Consider the following 18,786-nt stretch of genomic DNA (forward strand, 5'->3'; position numbering starts at 1 on the left):
CAGTTAACCAAGTACAACATGAGCGAATAAACAAAGCAACAAGATGGAATGGAAGTAAATAATATATTTGTTGAATGTTTCAGGTCTGGATGACCCTTCGTCAGAACGAAGTTAGAGTTAACTCAAAACAGCTAATGCTATTCTCTCCCCACAGATGCTGTCAGACCTGCTGAGATTTTGCAGCATTTTCTGTTTTTGTTTTGGATTCCAGCATCAACAATATTTGCTTTTGACCCTTTTAGTCTTGGTCTCGCTCTGGTGAAGTGGCACTGAAACCCCTCCAAAATATATCCTTCCTTAGCTGTAGTGCCCAGAAGTGAATGTAATACCCTAAATGGGGTCTAATCAGAGTTTTATATTACTGTAACATAAGATCAGCCCTTTGTATTGCAAATCCTTTCAGATAATGGCCAACAATCAGGTCATAGGGTTATAGAGGATTACAGCATGGAAACAGGCCCTTCGGCCCAATTTGTCCATGCCGCCTTTTTTTTTAAACACCGAAGCTAGTCCCAATTCCCACATTTGGCCCATATCCATCTATACCCATCTTACCCATGTCACTGTCTAAATGCTTTTTAAAAGACAAAATTGTACCCGCCTCTACTACTGCCTCTGGCAGCTTGTTCCAGACACTCACCACCCTCTGTGTGAAAAAATTGTCCCTCTGGACACTTTTGTATCTCTCCCCTCTCACCTTCAACCTATGCCCTCTAGTTTCAGACTCCCCTATCTTTGGGAAAGGATATTGACTGTCTAGCTGATCTGTACCACTCATTATTTTATCGACCTCTATACGATCACCCCTCAGCCTTCTACGCTCCAGAGAAAAAAGTCCCAGTCTATCCAGCCTCTCCTTATACACAAACCATCAAGTCCCGGTAACATCCTAGTATCCTAGTGTCCTCATTAAATTATGTTTTGCACCTATCTATAATCTCTACACTCCTGCCCTGCTACATTTTTACACTCAGGAACCATGCTGAATTCGAATCTCTCTACTGAAGAGCCAATCTCCACAATAGCAGATACAAGCAAGAATGAAGAGTGAGACCTAAGTCAGGTGATGTGAAGTGGCTTCAAGTTTGGAAAGCTTATGAAGACTGCAGTCTGTCAGAGGAAGGGGAGACTGAGAATGGTAAGCAGTGACACCATCTTTGAGATCCAGGAGAAGAAGGTGAGAGCAGGAACAAGCTGGTAAACCTGTGAAAATGTATGGATCAGGGGAACACGTAATATTGGGCATTGCAGTTCATGGGGCGGGATTTTCCAGCCACGTTTGTCCCAAGACACTAGCTATCAAAGTTTCCAAGGCACCGTATAAAGTATCCCTTCTGGATGTACCACAGCTTAGTATGGCTCCTGCTCTGACCAAGACTGCAAGAAACTACAAAGGGTTGTGAACGTAGCCCAGTCCATCACGTAAACCAGCCTCCCATCCATTGACTCTGTCTACATTTCCCGCTGCCTTGGGAAAAGCAGCCAGCATCATCAATGACCCCTCGCACCCCGGACATTCTCTCTTCCACCTCCTTCCATCTGGAAAAAGAAGCAAAAGTCTGAGGTCACGTACCAACTGACTCAAGAACAGCTTCTTCCCTGCTGCTGCTGTCAGGCTTTTGAATGGACCTTTGTTCTCAACGGAACGACGGAGGTTGAGGGGCGAACCAATCGAAGTCGACAAGATTATGAGGGGCATGGACAGAGTGGATAGTCAGAAGCTTTTTCCCAGGGTGGAGGAGTCAATTACCAGGGGGCACAGGTTTAAGGTGTGAGGGGCAAGGTTTAAAGGAGATGTACGAGGCAAGTTTTTTACACAGAGGATGGTGGGTGCCCGGAACTTGCTGCTGGGGGAGGTAATGGAAGCAGATACGATAGTGACTTTTAAGGGATGTCTTGACAAATACATGAATAGGATGGAATAGCAGGATATAGTTCCCGGAAGGGTCGGGGGTTTTAGTTAAGTCGGGCAGCATGGTCGGTGCAGGCTTGGAGGGCCGAAGGGCCTGTTCCTGTGCTGTAATTTTCTTTGTTCTTTCTACCTTATAGTAAGTTGATCTTTCTCTACACCCTAGCTATGACACTAGATTCTGCACCCTCTCCTTTCCTGCTCTATGAATGGTATGCTTCGTCTGTATAGCGCGCAAGAAACAATACTTTTCACTGTATACCAATACATGTGACAATAATGAATCAAACCAAATCAAATCCAATCAAAGCAAGATGGAGCGAGATTTCTGGGATAAGCTCCATTGAGAATATATTATCCCACCTGAAACCTACATTGGTGGGCTGATAGTTAACAGGCACTAACTCCACTTGTTGTAATGTCTACATCATGATAAATACCGGCCTCTTGGTACAGGGAGGCTTATTTATTTGGGGGATAGAAAGTTAAAACAAATCTCTCTTTTTATCTAATACGCAATAGAATACCCCTCTGACACTAATCGACATGTGTTAAACCTCAGCAGAATCTACAGGTAGTGAGAATGTGTACAGTGCAGTCTTTGTGTAACTTATACAGGGAGCTATAGGTTTCAACTTGTCCATCACCTTAAACTACAAAGTGACATTCATACCACTCAGGAGCAGAAATTTGCTTTGGGGAGGGTTTGGCCACGGCAAATGGATTTGTCCAGGCCTGACAAAAGCTGAAGCCAAGGATCTCGTAACATCCCTGTGGAATTCTACAGGAACATTTCTGTTCATCCTTCGATGAAATATTATCCAATTGTGGGGCTGTACATTAAAAAGCAAACCCACAGCAGACCGACTGTGATCACAATGAGCAATTATCTATCGGTCGCGGGTGACAGAGGAAGGAGATCAGATTTCAGGTGCACGCTGAAGTCATTGGTTCAACATAGTGGGATGATGAGAGGAAAGGTTTCACCGTAAACACCAGGAAACATCGGCACAGCAGTAGGCCATGGGTGGCACGGTGGCACAGTGGTTAGCACTGCTACCTCGTAGCACCAGGCACCCGGGTTCGATTCCTGGATTGGGTCACTGTCTGTGTGGAGTCTGCACGTTCTCCCCGTGTCTGCGTGGGTTTCCTCCGGGTGCTCTGGTTTCCTCTCACAGTCTGAAAGATGTGCGGGTTAGGTGCATTACCCGAACAGGTGCGGGAGTGTGGCGACTAGGGCAATTTCACAGTAACTTCATTGCAGTGTTAATGTAAGCCATACTTGTGACTAATAAATAAACTTTACTTGAGGCCATTCAGCCCCTCGAGCCTATTCTGTCATTCTTGGTTGATCTGTACCTCAATATAATTCACCCACCTCTTCTACACTTCCAAAAGTCTCTTAATCTTGAATATTCCAATTTCCACCATCCTTTGCCTCTTGGGAGAGAATTCTGGATCTCCATCACAATTTGTGTGAAAATGTTTCCTGATTTCACTCTTGAATGGCCCAGCACTAATTTTAAGATTATTTATTTCCTTGTTCTGCCCAAGAGAGGAAATAATGTTTCTCCATCTAACCACTGAATCCTTAAACCATTTTTACCTTCAATTGTATCACCCCTTGATCTACACTCGAGGGAATTCAAGCCAGGCTTATGCAATCTGACATCATAGATTAACCTTCTTAGCCCAGTATCATATATTCTTCATTATTGAAAAGTTTCATGCCTCCCATCTCCGCCGTCATAGCAACCGTGGGCACCAGAGTTAAACCCAACATGAGAAACCAACGTGGCTTTGATACCAATTATGTTGATCCCTCATTTGCATAATGTTGACGGCGGAAAAGGCAAAGGCCTTGAATCTGGTGGAACACACTCTCCATCAATTATCCACCGCAGCCTTCTACTAAAACCATGTGCTCTCGAATCCGGCAATTTCCAGCACTCCTCAAGCACGGGGAGTCATAGATGATATATGAATTTGTGCAATAAAGCCAAGATCCTGAGGAAATGAGCATCATGGGGACACAGTGGTTAGCACTGCCGCTTCACAGCTTCAGGGACCCCGGTTCATAGAATCATAGAATCCCTACTGTGCAGAAGGAGGCTTTTCGGCCCAACGAGCCTGCACTGACAACAATCCCACCCAGGCCCTATCCCCATAACCCTATATATTTATCCTGCTAATTACCTTGACACGAAGGGCCAATTTAGCATGGCCAATCCACGTAACATACACATCTTTGGAGTGTGGGAGGAAACCAGAACACCCGGAGGAAACCAACGCAGACATGGGGAGAACATGCACACTCCGCACAGACAGTGACCCGAGGCCGGAATTGAACCTGGGTCCCTGGTGCTGTGAGGCAGCAGTGCTATCCACTGTGCCACCGTGGTTTGATTCCTGGCTTGGGTCACTGCACGTTCTCCCCATGTCTGCGTGGGTTTCCTCCGGGTGCTCCGGTTTCCTCTCACAGTCTGAAAGACGTGCTGGTTAGCTGAATTGGCCATGCTAAATTCTCCCTCAGTGTACCCGAACAGGTGCCACTGTGCGGCGATTAGGGGATTTTCACAGTAACTTCACTGCAGTGTTAATGTGACACTAATAAAATAAACAATAACATTAAACTTTATGATGAAAGGAGACCAGGTTCCCCTTCACAGAGAAAGAAGGCAATTGGAAGTTGACAGCTTTCTCGATGATCATAGAATCATAGAATCCCTACAGTGCAGAAGGAGGCCATTTGGCCCATCGACCAAACCACAATCCCACCCAGGCCCTATGCCCGTAACCTTACATATTTACCCTACTAATGCCCTGGCATTAGGGTCAATTTAGCATCGCCAGCACACCTAGCCAGCACGTCTTTCAGACTGTGGGAGGAACTGGAACACCCGACAGAAACCCACGCAGACACGGGGAGAATGTGGAACTCCACACAGACAGTGACCAAAGGCGGGAATTGAACCCGGATCCCTGGTGCTGTGAGGCAGCAGTGCTAATCACTGTGCCGCCCCATGATGATGTTGCTCAGTGGAGCAGCAAATGTGTAACTCATCAATAACTTCATTTATATTGCAGCTTCAATGTAGGAAAGATCCTGAGGCACTTCACAGGTGCATTAATAAAATTTGACACTCTTACAGAAGGAAATATCAGACAGATGATCAAATGTACATTCAAGCAGATGGGTTTTGGGAGCAACATAAAAAGCGTTTGGGGTGGAACTGCAGAATTTAAGGCTTTGGAAGCTGAAGGCCCTGCTGCCAATATAGAATGATTAAAACCAGGGATGTGCAAGATGCCAGAATTGGAGTACTTCAAAGATCTGAAGGGCAGCACAGTGGCACAGTGGTTAGCACTGCTGCCTCACAGAGCCAGGGACACAGGTTTGAATCCCGGCTTGGGTCATGGTCTGTGCGGAGTCTGCACGTTCTCCCCGTGCTTGTGCCGGCTTCCTCCGGGTGCTCTGATTCCCTCACACAGTCTGAAAGACATGCTGGTTAGGTGCATTGGCCATGCTAAATTCTTCCCCAGTGTACCCGAACAGGCGCCGGAGTGTGTCGACTAGGGGATTTTCACAGTAACTTCATTGCAGTATTAATGTAAGCCTACTTGTGACACTAATCAATAAACTGTTTGTGCTCACAAGTTAAGAATGGTCACCTGGTGGGGCAATCTAACCGCAGACCAACCAGAGTCAATAGCCTAAATTTTCTTGTTGATGGTGAAGTCCTGCTATTGAAGGTCAAAAGTGGGAGATGACCCCTCTTCAGCCGGTGAAAGGAGCTTTCCAGCGATGGCCGCTGTAAGGGTCCTCGTCCCATTTAGGACTGTGGATCTCTCGCTGAGCTGACAGCCCAATCAGAGGGCTGACACCTCAACAGTGCCACAGTTAACGGTGGCCACTGCTGTAGCTGCAGCACCATGGAGAGAGAATGCCTCAATGTTGGGGTATCCTTTTGGACAGGTGAGATAGGCTGGGAGATGCCAGTCAGGCAGACAGGCTTTGGTGAGTGGTAGCGGGGAGGGAGAAGGGAGGAGAAAGGGATGCACTTTGCCACGAGGAAAGCTACTGCTGTTGTGGGTCCCCTCTGTGGACAATGGGGTGCCTATAAAGGAGGGGACCACACCACCGTACCTCCCCCCGCCTCCTTGGTCCACCACTTACTTGAAAAGGCCGTGCTTCAAATAACTGAAGTATCCTTCGATTAAGTTTAGTTGATATCCCCCCGAACTCCATTCAGGTCTGCCAGTGGTTCAGTTGGTATCATTCTTTCCTGAGTCACTAGGTTGTGGGTTCAAGTCCCACTCCAGGACTTGAGCGCAACAATCAAGGCTGACACTCCAATGCAGTACTGATGGGGCACTGCACGGTTAGAGGTGCTGTCTTTCAGGTCAGATTAAACCGTGGCCCCATCTATCCTCTTGGCTTGACATGTAAAGATCCCATCCCTATTTCAAAGGACGTGGAGATGCTGACGTTGGGCTGGAGTGGGCACGGTAAGTAGTCTCACAACACCAGGTTAATGTCCAACAGGTTTGTTTGGAATCACGAGCTTTCGGAGCGCTGCTCCTTCATCAGGTGAGTGGTATGAAATGATGAAGGAGCAGCACTCCGAAAGCCCGTGATTCCAAACAAACCCGTTGGACATTAACCTGGTGTTGTGAGACTTCTTACTATTTGAAAGGAGAGCAGGGGGCATATCCCTGGTGCCCTGACCAGCATTTATCCCTCAATCAACATTACAAAAGCTGATTATCTGTCCATTGTCACATTGTTGTGCGTGGGAGCTGTGTGCAAATGGACCACCAGGTATTCCACAACAGCAGCTTGTAGTTCATTTGCTGTGAAGCACACTGGATTGTCTGGTGGATGCGAAAGGTGCTTTATAAATGCAAGTCTTTCTTTCTCCCCATTACAAGAATTTTGCTGTTTTCACGTACTCTTATTCAGGTGAGCTGGGCTCTTTCCCATCTAACCCTGAGTAAAGCCCAAGTGTTAGCTCTATTCTTTCACACTAACCAGAGCAGGTTCATTGTGTAACTTTACACCTCCCACAGGATTGACATTCTCAGCCCCCCCCCCCCCCCCCCCCCCCCAGGTGTCCTTCCCATTTCATGTTACACCAGCTCCTTTCCTGAACACTATATCCCTGCAGACGGGATTCATTACCAGTCCCTGGGGTCGGCAATGTTTCGAACATTGTTACCTTGCCTTAGTTCCCTACTCCAGGCTGTTTATTCCGAGTGTGACTGGCATTCATACTTATATATCCTATTGCAGATCACTGAAACAGTGCATTAGCACATCAATAATGGGGTTCTCCTCCATTCAGACAACCAAATCCAGTTAATTAAATCAAAGACTAACACAGGGAAACCCCATACATTTGACTTCACATGTCCCAACAAATACAAAGACCACCAGGCTCGATGCTCCTTGCACAGAGACCACCTACAATCTTCAGCGACTGATAGATTGCACTAAACCTGAAGCCCTTCAAACTGAAACAGCGTCACTCTGCAGCGACCACCGGGTACACATCTCAAAGATTATTTCCCAAGCCACGACTGCACGGCTTCACACATTGTACGGTAGCACAGTGGTTCACACTGCTGCCTCACAGCTCCACGGACCCGGGTTCGATTCCCAGCTTGGGTCACTGTCTGTGTGGAGTTTGCACGTTCTCCCCGTGTCTGCGTGGGTTTCCTCCGGGTGCTCCGGTTTCCTCCCACAGTCCAAAGATGAGCTGGTTAGGTGCATTGGCCATGCTTAATTCTCCCCCAGTGTACCTGAACAGGTGCCAGAGTGTGGCGACTCGGGGGATTTTCACAGTAACTTCATTGCAGTGTTAATGTCTGCCGACTTGTGACTCATAAATTAACTTTAATCGGAATGCACATTAGGAATTGCAGTCCCTGCCTTGTCCCCTGGCTCCCACGTTTTCACATCCGCACGGTGCCAGCCGCGGCTTGGTGGTAGCATTCCCATCTGAGTCAGCGGCTTGTGAGTTCAAATCCCACTCCAGAGTCTTGGCAAGTCAAATAGGTTGACAGTGTCAAAACTGGTGGGAGTACGGCACTGTCAGGAGCGCAACTTTCAATACCCTTAATTAACAAAGAAAAATACTTGCCTTGCAGGGCAGGGCTGTGTGTTGCAGGTAATCGATCCTGTTACTGGTCGTGTCTGTGTGAGGCACAGGGTGGAGTTGACTTGAGTGAGGTGGTCCTGTAGACAATAGGAAGTGCTCACCATTTTTCCTACAAGAAAGGCAAACTCTTGTGAATACTTGTACTAATTATTGTCATCCACCATCATCCAGCAGTGTGGATCTTGATAGTTGATCTAATTTTGTTTTAACATGGTCACAGTTCTCCATGAAGAATTCTGAATGCTCGCTCCCTGTTTTAAACGATGGTCCATGAGGTGATACAGCATGTGGAAGAACTCCAGCTGAATGCTTCACTCATAGCTTGGGAGCTGTTGAAGCAATGCATGTGGTAACTGTCCTTCCTACCAAGGCAGCACAGCTTCCAGCTCTGGGCTCTGCTGAATTAGCTGCAGAGCAATGATCTGCCTTGACATTCCTTGGGACAGAGAAAAGCACCCCAGGTTCCTGATCTTCACAAAATCAAAGAATGATACCGCACAGAAGGAGGCCAGTTGGCCCATCATGCCTGTGCCTTCTTCCTGAAAGTGCTATTAGTCACACTTTCCCCTTAGCTCTGTAGATTTTCCTTTCCCACAAATATTCCCAGCCCCGTTTAGAAAATTATTAAACCTGTTTTCACCGCCTTTGCAAGCAGCGCATCCCAGATCATAACTCAATGAGTTACAAAAATGGCTCCTCATCTCCTAACAAGGTAGGGGAGTCTAAAACTAGAGGGCGTAGGTTTAGGGTGAGAGGGGAGAGATACAAAATGGTCCAGAGCGGCAATTCTTTCACTCAGAGGGTGGTGAGTGTTTGGAACAAGCTGCCAGAGGCAGTCGTGGAGGCGGATACAGTTTTGTCTTTTAAAAAGCATTTAGACAGTTACATGGGTAAGATGGGTACAGAGGGATAAGAACATAAGAACATAAGAAATAGGAGCAGGAGTAGGCCATCTGGCCCTTCGAGCCTGCCCAGCCATTCAACAAGATCATGGCTGATCTGAAGCGAATCAGTTCCACTTACCCGCCTGCTCCCCATATCCCCTAATTCCCTTATCGATCAGAAAACTATCTACCCGTGATTTAAACATATTCAACGAGGAAGCCTCCACCACTTCAATGGGCAGAGAATTCCAGAGATTCACTACCCTCTGAGAGAAGAAGTTCCCCCTCAACTCTGTTCTGAACCGGCCCCCCCTTATTTTGAGGCTGTGCCAAACGTGGGCAATTGGGACTAGTTTAATGGTTAATAACAGGACGGCATGGACAAGTCGGGCTGAAGCGCCTGTTTCCATGCTGTAAACCTCTCTGACCCTCCCTATTGCGTTCAGCCTATATAGTCCACACTATCATTAATGGTCAACACAAACCCTATTCCATCTCGTCCTTTCAGTATTCCAGACCTTTTTACCCCATACCTTATCTAGCTTCCCCTTACATGTATTGGACAACACGGTGGCACAGTGGTTAGCACTGCTGCTTCCCAGCGCCAGGGACCCGGGTTCATTCTCCCCTTATCTGCGTAGATTTCCTCCGGGTGCTCCGGTTTCCTCTCACAGTCCGAAAGGCATGTTGATGAGGTGCATTGGCCATGCTAAATTTTCCCTCAGTGTACCTGAACATGCGCTGGAGTGTGGGTGTGGCAACTAGGGGATTTTCACAGTAACTTCATTGCAGTGTTAATGTAAGCCTACATTAATAAATAAATATGTGCTGTTAACTGCTCCTTGTGATGGTGGGTGTCACATTCTAACCGTTCCCTGGGAAAAGAAGTATCCCCTTGATTCCCGATTGGATTAAATAGTGACTGTCTTGTTGCAGTGACTTCCAGTTTTTGGCTCCCACACTGAGAAAACATTTTCTCTAAGTCTATCATGCGAACTTGTAGCCTGTTTGGGATCAATAGGTTTATGTAATTGGAATATGGTTCTTTATATTCGAGCATCCTTGAGATTAAGGCCTGCATTCTATTTGCCCTGTAAACTATTATTGTATCCTTCTTTGTGAAAGCTTGCTGTGTGTAAACTGGCTGCCATGATTTCTACAACAGCAACTACGATTCAAAGAGTGCTTGATGGGTTGTGAAACATTTAGGGACATCCTGAGGTTGGGAAAGATGTTACAAAAACACAACTTCCTTCTTGAACGCCAAGTGCTAAGCGTAAAACATCGAAACATGGAAACTAGAAGCAGGAATAGGTCATTCGGCCCTTTGAGCCTGCTCCACCATTCATCTTGATCATTGCTGATCGTGAAAAGCAATATCCTGATCCCTCCTTCCCCCCATTTCCCTGGATCATTTAGCCCCAAGAGTTATATCTAATTTCCTCTTCTCACACGACATTTTGGCCTCAACTGCTTTCTATCGTAGTCAATGCCACAGATTCATCACTCTCTGGATAAAGAAATTTTCCTCACTTCAGTCCTGAATGGTTAATTGATCCGAGTCCAGTTTATGATGAATGTCACACTTTTTTTTCATTTATTCGTGGGACATGGGTGTCGCTGGCTGGCCAGCATTTATTGTCCACCCCTAGTTGCCTGAGGGCAGTTGAGAGTCAACCACATTGCTGTGGCTCTGGAGTTACATGTAGGCCAGCCCAGGTAAAGATGACAGATTTCCTTCTCTAAAAGACATCAGTGAACCAGATGGGTTTTTCCGACAATCGACAACAGTTTTAAATTTAATTTAATTCACAAATTTAATGGAGTTTTTTGAAGGGGTAACCAAGAAGGTAGATAAGGGCAGTGCAGTTGATGTTGTCTACATGGACTTTAGCAAGGCCTTTGACAAGGTACCGCATGGTAGGTTGTTGCATAAAGTTAAATCTCACAGGATCCAGGGTGAGGTATCTAAATGGATACAAAATTGGCTTCTTGACAGAAGCCAGAGGGTGGTAGTAGAGAGTTGTTTTTCAAACTGGAGGCCTGTGACCAGCGGTGTGCCCCAGGGATCAGTGCTGGGCCCAGTGTTATTTGTCATTTATACTAATGATTTGGATGAGAGTATAGGGGGCATGGTTAGTAAGTTTACAGATGACACCAAGATTGGTGGCATGGTGGACAGTGAGGAAGGTTGTCTCCAATTGCAACGGGTTCTTGATCAATTGGGCCAGTGGGCTGACGAATGGCAGATGGAGTTTAATTTAGACAAATGCGAGGTGATGCATTTTGGTAGATTGAACCAGGGCAGGACTTACTCAGTTAATGGTAGGGCGTTGGGGAGAGTTACAGAACAAAGAGATCTAGGGGTATATGTTCATAGCTCCTTGAAAGTGGAGTCACAGGTGGACAGAGTGGTGAAAAAGGCATTCGGCATGCTTGGTTTCATCGGTCAGAACATTGAATACAGGAGTTGGGACGTCTTGCTGAAGTTATACAAGACATTGGTAAGGCCACACTTGGAATACTGTGTACAGTTCTGGTCACCCTATTATAGAAAGGATATTATTAAACTAGGGCAGAAAAGATTTACCAGATGCTACCGGGACTTGATGGATTGAGTTATAAGGAGAGGCTGAATAGACTGGGACTTTTTTCTCTGGAGCATAGGAGGCTGAGGGGTAACCTTATAGAGGTCTATAAAATAATGAGGGGCATAGACAAGGTAGATAGTCAATATCTTTTCCCAAAGGTAGGGGAGTCTAAAACTAGAGGGCATAGATTTAAGGTGAGAGGGGAGAGATACAAAAGTGCCCAGAGGGGCAATTTTTTCACACAGAGGGTGGTGAGTGTCTGGAACAAGCTGCCAGAGGTAGTAGTAGAGGCGGGTACAATTTTATCTTTTAAAAAGCATTTAGAAAGTTACATGGGTACGATGGGTATAGAGGGATATGGGCCAAATGCGGGCAATTGGGATTAGTTTCGGGGTTTTTTAAAAAAACGGGCAGCATGGACAAGTTGGGCCAAAGGGTCTGTTTCCATGCTGTAAACGTCTATGACTCTTTCATGGTCATCAGGAGGCTTGCAATTCCTGATTTCTTTTTTGTTGAACTTAAGTTCCACCAGCTGCGTGGGAGGATTCGAACCTGGGTCCCCGGAACATTAGTCGAGTTTCTGGATTAAGAGTCCAATGATAATACCACTAGGCCAGCGTCTCCCCTTGAAAGTGACCGAGAGAACATATCCAGAGGGCATGCTCTAAACCCCTCCATGTCTCACAACGAACCTGTAACAATCTAATAGATTGTCCGCTGGAAACAAAAAGCACACATGAGATTAAAACAAAATTAAGATGACAATCACTGTGTGTTTCTCGTCACCATTGTCGGGGGATGGGGGGCGGGGGGGGGGGGTGGCGGTGGGATATGCTGAGCCAGGCCTCAGGCTTTTAGACACCGACAAAAAAATAGGAAGAACATATGTGCTTGCTTTTGCTGAGCGGGCTACAGGCTATGAAAAGGACAATGCCACACTCTGTGCCTTTAACAGAAAATCGTCTGTTGTCTCTCACTCTCCCAGGGGGAGTTTGGGGTCGGCGGAGGGGGGGGGGGGGGGGGGGGAAGAAAAGGAGAGTGTTTCATTTTCTTCAGATGAACAAGAGAGTTACTCACCTCCTGCACACGATGCAGAGCAACTCGATCGCACGACCACCCAGGTGTAGTTGTGTCTCCGAACAGTGGTCTTGCTTTCATTAATGGCCTTCGGTAACGTGTACTCCCAGGCGATACCTGGATTCTTGCCTTGTAAAAGGATCTGAAGTTTAAGAGTGGGGGCGGAGGTGGGGTGGGGGGGGGGGGGTGGCGGGGGGTGCAGAGGGAGATGGGGAAGAAAGAGACATTGAATAGGTTTATTGTCAATTGCTCTCCGTCACACAAAATAATACATCAAAAGGGTAAGGGAGATTTAATAGAGGGATTCAAAATCATCCACAGTTTTGACAGGGTAGATAGGCAGCAGTTATTTCCAGTGACAGGAGGGTCGGTAACTGGAGGGGACAGGTTTAAGGTAACTGACAGAAAAACGAAGGGCGGGGTTGGGAAGAGAAGAGAATTTTTAAAAAACGCAGTGAGTTGTGATTGGGAAAGGGTCATGAATGAGATTCAATTGATTAAAAACATGGAGGAGAAATCTCTGCAGGACTATGGGGGAAGAGCAGGGGCTTGGTTCAAACTGACCAACTCTTTCACAGGGCTAGCATGGACATGATGGGATGAATGGCCTCATTTTGTGCTGTAACATTCTACAAAGTGCCCATTTCCTCTTCACACTTCCGTATTGATGATTAAAGCAGTTTAACCAAGCAGAATGTCATGCACCTGGTGAGTAATGGGTAAGCAATGAGAGTTACATTAATCTTCATCAAGAGGAGAATCCTGCTGCGTCGTTCTGTCCACAGGAACAGCAGGCTTCTCTTCCTCTGTGCCCTCTACAAAAAAAAATGATATTTACATAGCATCTTTAATGCAGTTAAACTGCCCAAGACATTGAGCAACAGAGATTATCAAACAAAATTCAGCACTGAGGTACAAAAGCAAATATGAGGAGAGAGATCTTGTCAAAGCGTTCGGTTTTAGTAATTGTTCTGAAAATTGCCTGACATTGACAACATTTAAAGGGCATTTGGACAGATAAATGGACAGGAAAAGTTTAGAGGGATGTGGGTCAAATGCAGTCAAATAGTGTTTGCTTAGATGGGCATTCTGGTCGGCATGGACCAGTTTGGGCCGAAGGGCCTGTTTCCGTGCCGTAGATTCTCAGAGAGATGGAGAGGTTTAGAGAGGGAATTCCGAAAGCCTAACATCCAGTGGTTGAAAGCACAGCTACCAATGAGAGGAGAGAAGAAAATCAGTGATGCACATCAGGCCAGATTTGAAGGAGTGATATGTATTTATGTTTATGAGTGAGTGTAAATGCGTGTGGGGCTGTGCAAGTGAATGAACGAGTGCGTGAATGAGTGTGAGCCTGAAAAGTTTGGAAGTTTATTTATTAGTGTCACAAGTAGGCTTACATTAACACTGCAATGAAGTCACAGCGAAAATCCACTAGTCGCCACACTCCGCGCCTGTTCGGGTACACTGAGGGAGAATTTAGCATGGCTAATGCATCTAACCAGCACGTCTTTCAGACTGTGGGAGGAAACTGCAGGAAACCCATGCAGACATGGGGCAAACATGCAGACTCCACACAGACAGTGACCCAAGCCGGGAATCGAACCCGGTGCTGTGAGGCAGCGGTCCTAACCACTGTGCCACCGTGGCGCCCCAAGTCTGAGTCTCTATGAGTGTGCGTCTGTGTGTGTCTATGTGAGTGAGTGTGTGAATTTGTGTGTGCGTGAGTCTATATGAGTGTGTGTTTGTGTGCTTGCGTGTGAGTGAGTGCATTTGTGTGTGACAGAGTTTAAGCGTGGGAGAGTCTAAATGCATGTTTGTGGGTGAGAGTGTAATTGTGAATGTGTGTATGTGGGAGAGAGTGCGAGTGTGTGTATATATACGTGGGTGTGTGTGAGTATGGGCATGCATGCGCACTGTGAGTGCATGTGTGTGTGTGCGTGTGTGTGTTTGTGTGACAGAGGCCAGAATCTTACCACTGTTCACATCGGTGGGATTTTCCCATTCTGCCGCAGTGAATGGAGATTTGGCTGGCCGCCAAATTCTCCAACCTTGCTACAGCGGGAATGTGGCGTGAGCGGCAGTAAGGTCGCGCCCAGTGTGTTTGTATAATCACTGATCCAGGCCATGGGAGTGTGAACTTGGCAATATTCATTCCTGCATTGCATGGTTTCAAAACCTGCAAGTGTCCTGTGTGATTCTGTGGTTGCGCTCCTGAGGCCCCAGATGCCGTCTGCAATGGATATAAAGATCCCATGACACTATTTGAAAGAAGAGCAGGGAAGTGCTTTCTCTCTGGCGTTCAGGTCAATTATTCATCCCTGACTAACATCAGAAAAACAGACTATCTGGTCATTATCACATTGCTATTTGTGGGAGCTTGCTGTGCACAAATTGGCTGCTGCATTTCTTACACTACAACAGTGACCATACTTCAAAAGGACTTCATAGCTGTAAACTGTGAGATGTCCAGAGGTCATGAAAAGCGCTATATAAATGCAATTTTTTCTGTTTTCTTTTTCATTTGGAAGTTCATGAACGGTTAAGTAGAGTTTTGAATCATTGACTAGCACTGGTCAGAGGAGGCCAATCGGCCCATCAAGTCCGGCCTGGCACTTTTGAAGAGCAATCCTGTTATTCCTACTCCCTTGTCCTTTCTCCCGACCCATGCAATCTGCTCCCCTTCAATTATTGATCCAATTCCCAGCACTAACTCAGTGCAGATCACCAATATCACAGTTTGGAAAGGCCAGGTTGGAGATATTGAATTAGTGGGCAATACAATACGCCAGACGCTGATTTTTCACCTTTCAAATCCAAGTTCAGGGGAATGAAGGGAGCAAGTCCCAGTTGTCCCCAAATGTCCTACACAAGATGGGGAATGGACAGCCCCAGTTCGGCTCCTGACCACCATGGAGCGACCACCAAATTCAGCATTTAATAGCCATCCTGCTACAACAGGGAGGAACTGACTGGTGCGAGGAGTGTCAGGATGGTATACTGTGCTCCAAGATTAGGACTACTTGCTTGGGGAGAGTGACAATGCTTTGTCCTTTGAGCCCATACCCACTTAAATCAGGTAGTGAAGGGCCAAAGTCCATTTCAGATTGGACCCTTACAACCATTGGACAAGAGGAGTCTCTGACACAGCCAAGTAGGAACATATGAGGTGGCGCGGTGGCACAGTGGTTAGCACTGCTGCCTCACAGTGCCAAGGACCTGGATTCGATTCCAGCCTTGGATCACAGTCTGTGTGGAGTTTGCATGTTCACCCCATGTCTGCATGGATTTCCTCCGGGTGCTCTGGTTTCCTCGCACAGTCCAAAGGTGTGCAAGTTAGGCGGACTGGCCATGTTAAATTGCCGTTTAGTGCCCCGAGATATGTAGGATAAATGGATTACCCATGGGAGATATGTGGGGTTATGGGGATATAGCGGGGGAGAGGGTCTGGGTAAGATATTCTGTCAGTATACTCTGACACAGTATCTTACCAAGGCACTCTCTGTCAGAAAGTCCCTTCATTACCTGATGAAGGAGCAGTGCTCTGAAAGTTTGTGATTCCAAATAAACCTGTTGGTCTTTAACCCACCCCAGTCCAACGCTGGTATCTCCAACTCACAGAAAGTCTCAAACAGATCATAAAATTGCCTTTTCTGAACTGTAGGGATTCCATGATGATAATTCATAGGACCAGGAATAGGCCATTCGGCCCCTCAGTCCTGCTTCGCCATTCAAGCAAAATCATGACTGATCTTTTACCTCAACGCCATCTTCCCGCACTATTCCTTGTCAGCTTTCTTCCCGGAGTGCTGCCTTTACAGCCTCTCAGTCTGTGAGCTGGATTTTCAAATTCCACCAGGTTGGACAGGGAAGGAAGAACAGGCTTTGACTGATGACCATCTTTCTTGGCCTTTCTTCCATGTTTTATGTGTTTCAGAAAGAGAGCTCCAGCTATATCTATCTGCTTGAATTCTTCACTGTCTCTTACTGAAAGAATTTACAAACCTAAACTGCTTTCAGGCTCTGACCTGCACCTCACTGGGCCTAAACATTCCAGAAGTTTCTCACCAGTTATCAGCCCTTTCCGAACTTTATGGTTGACATTAAAAAAAAAGCTTTTATCAGCATTTCCACATTCGTGATTAAGAGTCCTTAAGCTCTGCCTTAAATACCAGTGACTGACATTAAACACAAATTCTGCCCTCTTGACCACAGGATTTGAGTGCAATAAAGTTTACAGCTTCCTAAATCCCGATAAACACACTATCTGGAATGAGGCAGAACTGTAGGTTTTTTTTCCGAGTGTGCAATTCTGCTGAAACTACACTTTGCGAGTTTAGCTCAAGGCAAAAGTGGAAGACAAAAAGACAAACAGCATCCTCCAGAGTAAATAATTCCTTGCTCACGTTCAATTATCCCTTCAAAGTGGATCATTACCTTTATCGCCAGCTGTGTTGGAATTGCTGCATCCCCCCCGTGCCCCCCCCCCCCCCCCCCCCCCCCCCCCGCACCGACCACAACCAACCTTTCCACATTTCAGCTGTTAGCTTCGGGCTAGGGAGCAGGTTGGGAGTCACCAATGGAATCTGCTGCCAGTCACTATCCGAGGTTCCTTCCTGCAAACTATGTGAATGCGTAATGCAGGGCACCTGAGCTGATTTCACTCAGTTTCATAGAGTCATAGAAGCCCTACAGTGCAGAAGAAGGCCATTCGGTCCATCAAGTCTGCACCGACCACAATCCCACCCAGGCCCTATCCCCGTAACCCTACATATTCACCCTGCTAATCCCCCTGACACTAAGGGGCAATTTGGCATGGCCAATCAACCTAACCTGCACATCTTTGATTTGATTTGATTTATTATTGCCACATGTATTAACAGACAGTGAAAAGTATTGTTTCTTGCGCGCTGCAAGTAAAAATCTGTTTTCAACAAAAGTGACCACGAGGAAATGGTTGCAGAATATGAGCTGGTTCATTCATTTACTTCAGGGTGGGAAACCTGCTGTCTTTACCCAGTCTGGCCTACAGGTGGCTTCAGTCCTCAAACTGATGTGACTGGCTCTTAATTTCCCTCCAAAGTGGCTGAGCAAGCACTCAGATGCATCAAACCTCCTGCAATTCAAGAGGGCCCACCATTGGCTTCTCAAGTCAACAATGAATGAGCAACAAATACCAGCCTTGTCACAATTTCCACACTCCAATAATGCTTGTTTGAATCCTTTGATTTATTATTCATTACATTTGGGGGTGCCGGAGACCTGGGTTCGATTCCCGACTTGGGTCACTGTCTGTGTGGAGTTTGCACATTCTCCCCATGTCTGCATGGGTTTCCTCCAGGTGCTCTGGTTTCCTCCCACAGTCCAGAATTAGGGCACTAGGTCCATCGAGTCTGCTCCACCATTCAATCATGGCTGATTTTTTCCTCATCCCCATTGAAATCATCATAGAAATCATAGAAACCCTACAGTGCAGAAGGAGGCCATTCGGCCCATTGAGTCTGCACCGACCACAATCCCACCCAGGCCCTACCCCCACATATTTACCTGCTAATCCCTCTAACCTACGCATCTCAGGACTCTAAGGGGCAATTTTTAATCTGGCCAATCAACCTAACCCGCACATCTTTGGACTCCTGCCATTCTCCTGCCTTTTCCCCACAACCCCTGATCCCCTTATTAATCAAGAACCTATCTATCTCTGTCTTAAAGACACTCAATGACCTGGCCTCCACAGCCCTCTGTGGCAAAGAGTTCCACAGATTCACCACTCTCTGGCTGAAGAAATTCCTCCTCAACTCTGTTTTAAGGGATTGACCCTTTAGCCTGAGGTTGTGCCCTCTGGTTCTAGCTTTTCCTACTAGTGGAAACATCCTCTCCACGTCCATTTTATCCAGGCCTCACAGTACCCGGTAAGTTTCAATAGGAACATTTAAGCGGTTATTGGATAGGCACATGGAGCACAACAGGATGGTAGGGAGTGGGATAGCTTGATCTTGGTTTCAGATGAAGGTCGGCACAACATCGTGGGCCGAAGGGCCTGTTCTGTGCTGTACTGTTCTATGTTCTATGTTTCTATGTTTAAGATCTTCCCTCATCCTTCTAAACTCCAACGAGTCCTCAACCATTCCTCATAAGACAAGCTCTTCATTCCAGGGATCATTCTT

At 46.6% G+C, this 18,786-nt stretch overlaps 1 protein-coding gene across 1 annotated transcript in view; it reads right to left on the reverse strand.

Annotated features, from left to right (window-relative positions):
• Positions 1–18,786, reverse strand: part of adamts18 (ADAM metallopeptidase with thrombospondin type 1 motif, 18) — a 249,863-nt gene that overhangs the window by 41,417 nt on the left and 189,660 nt on the right. Inside the window, exons 16-17 of the mRNA XM_078210979.1 lie at positions 12,623–12,764; positions 8,053–8,179 (exon numbers count right to left, since the gene is read on the reverse strand). Coding sequence (XP_078067105.1) covers positions 8,053–8,179; positions 12,623–12,764 — 269 coding nt within the window. The remainder of the gene's footprint in view (positions 1–8,052; positions 8,180–12,622; positions 12,765–18,786) is intronic.

This window comes from Mustelus asterias, chromosome 4 (genome assembly GCF_964213995.1).
Source record: "Mustelus asterias chromosome 4, sMusAst1.hap1.1, whole genome shotgun sequence".
Lineage (NCBI taxonomy): Eukaryota > Metazoa > Chordata > Chondrichthyes > Carcharhiniformes > Triakidae > Mustelus > Mustelus asterias.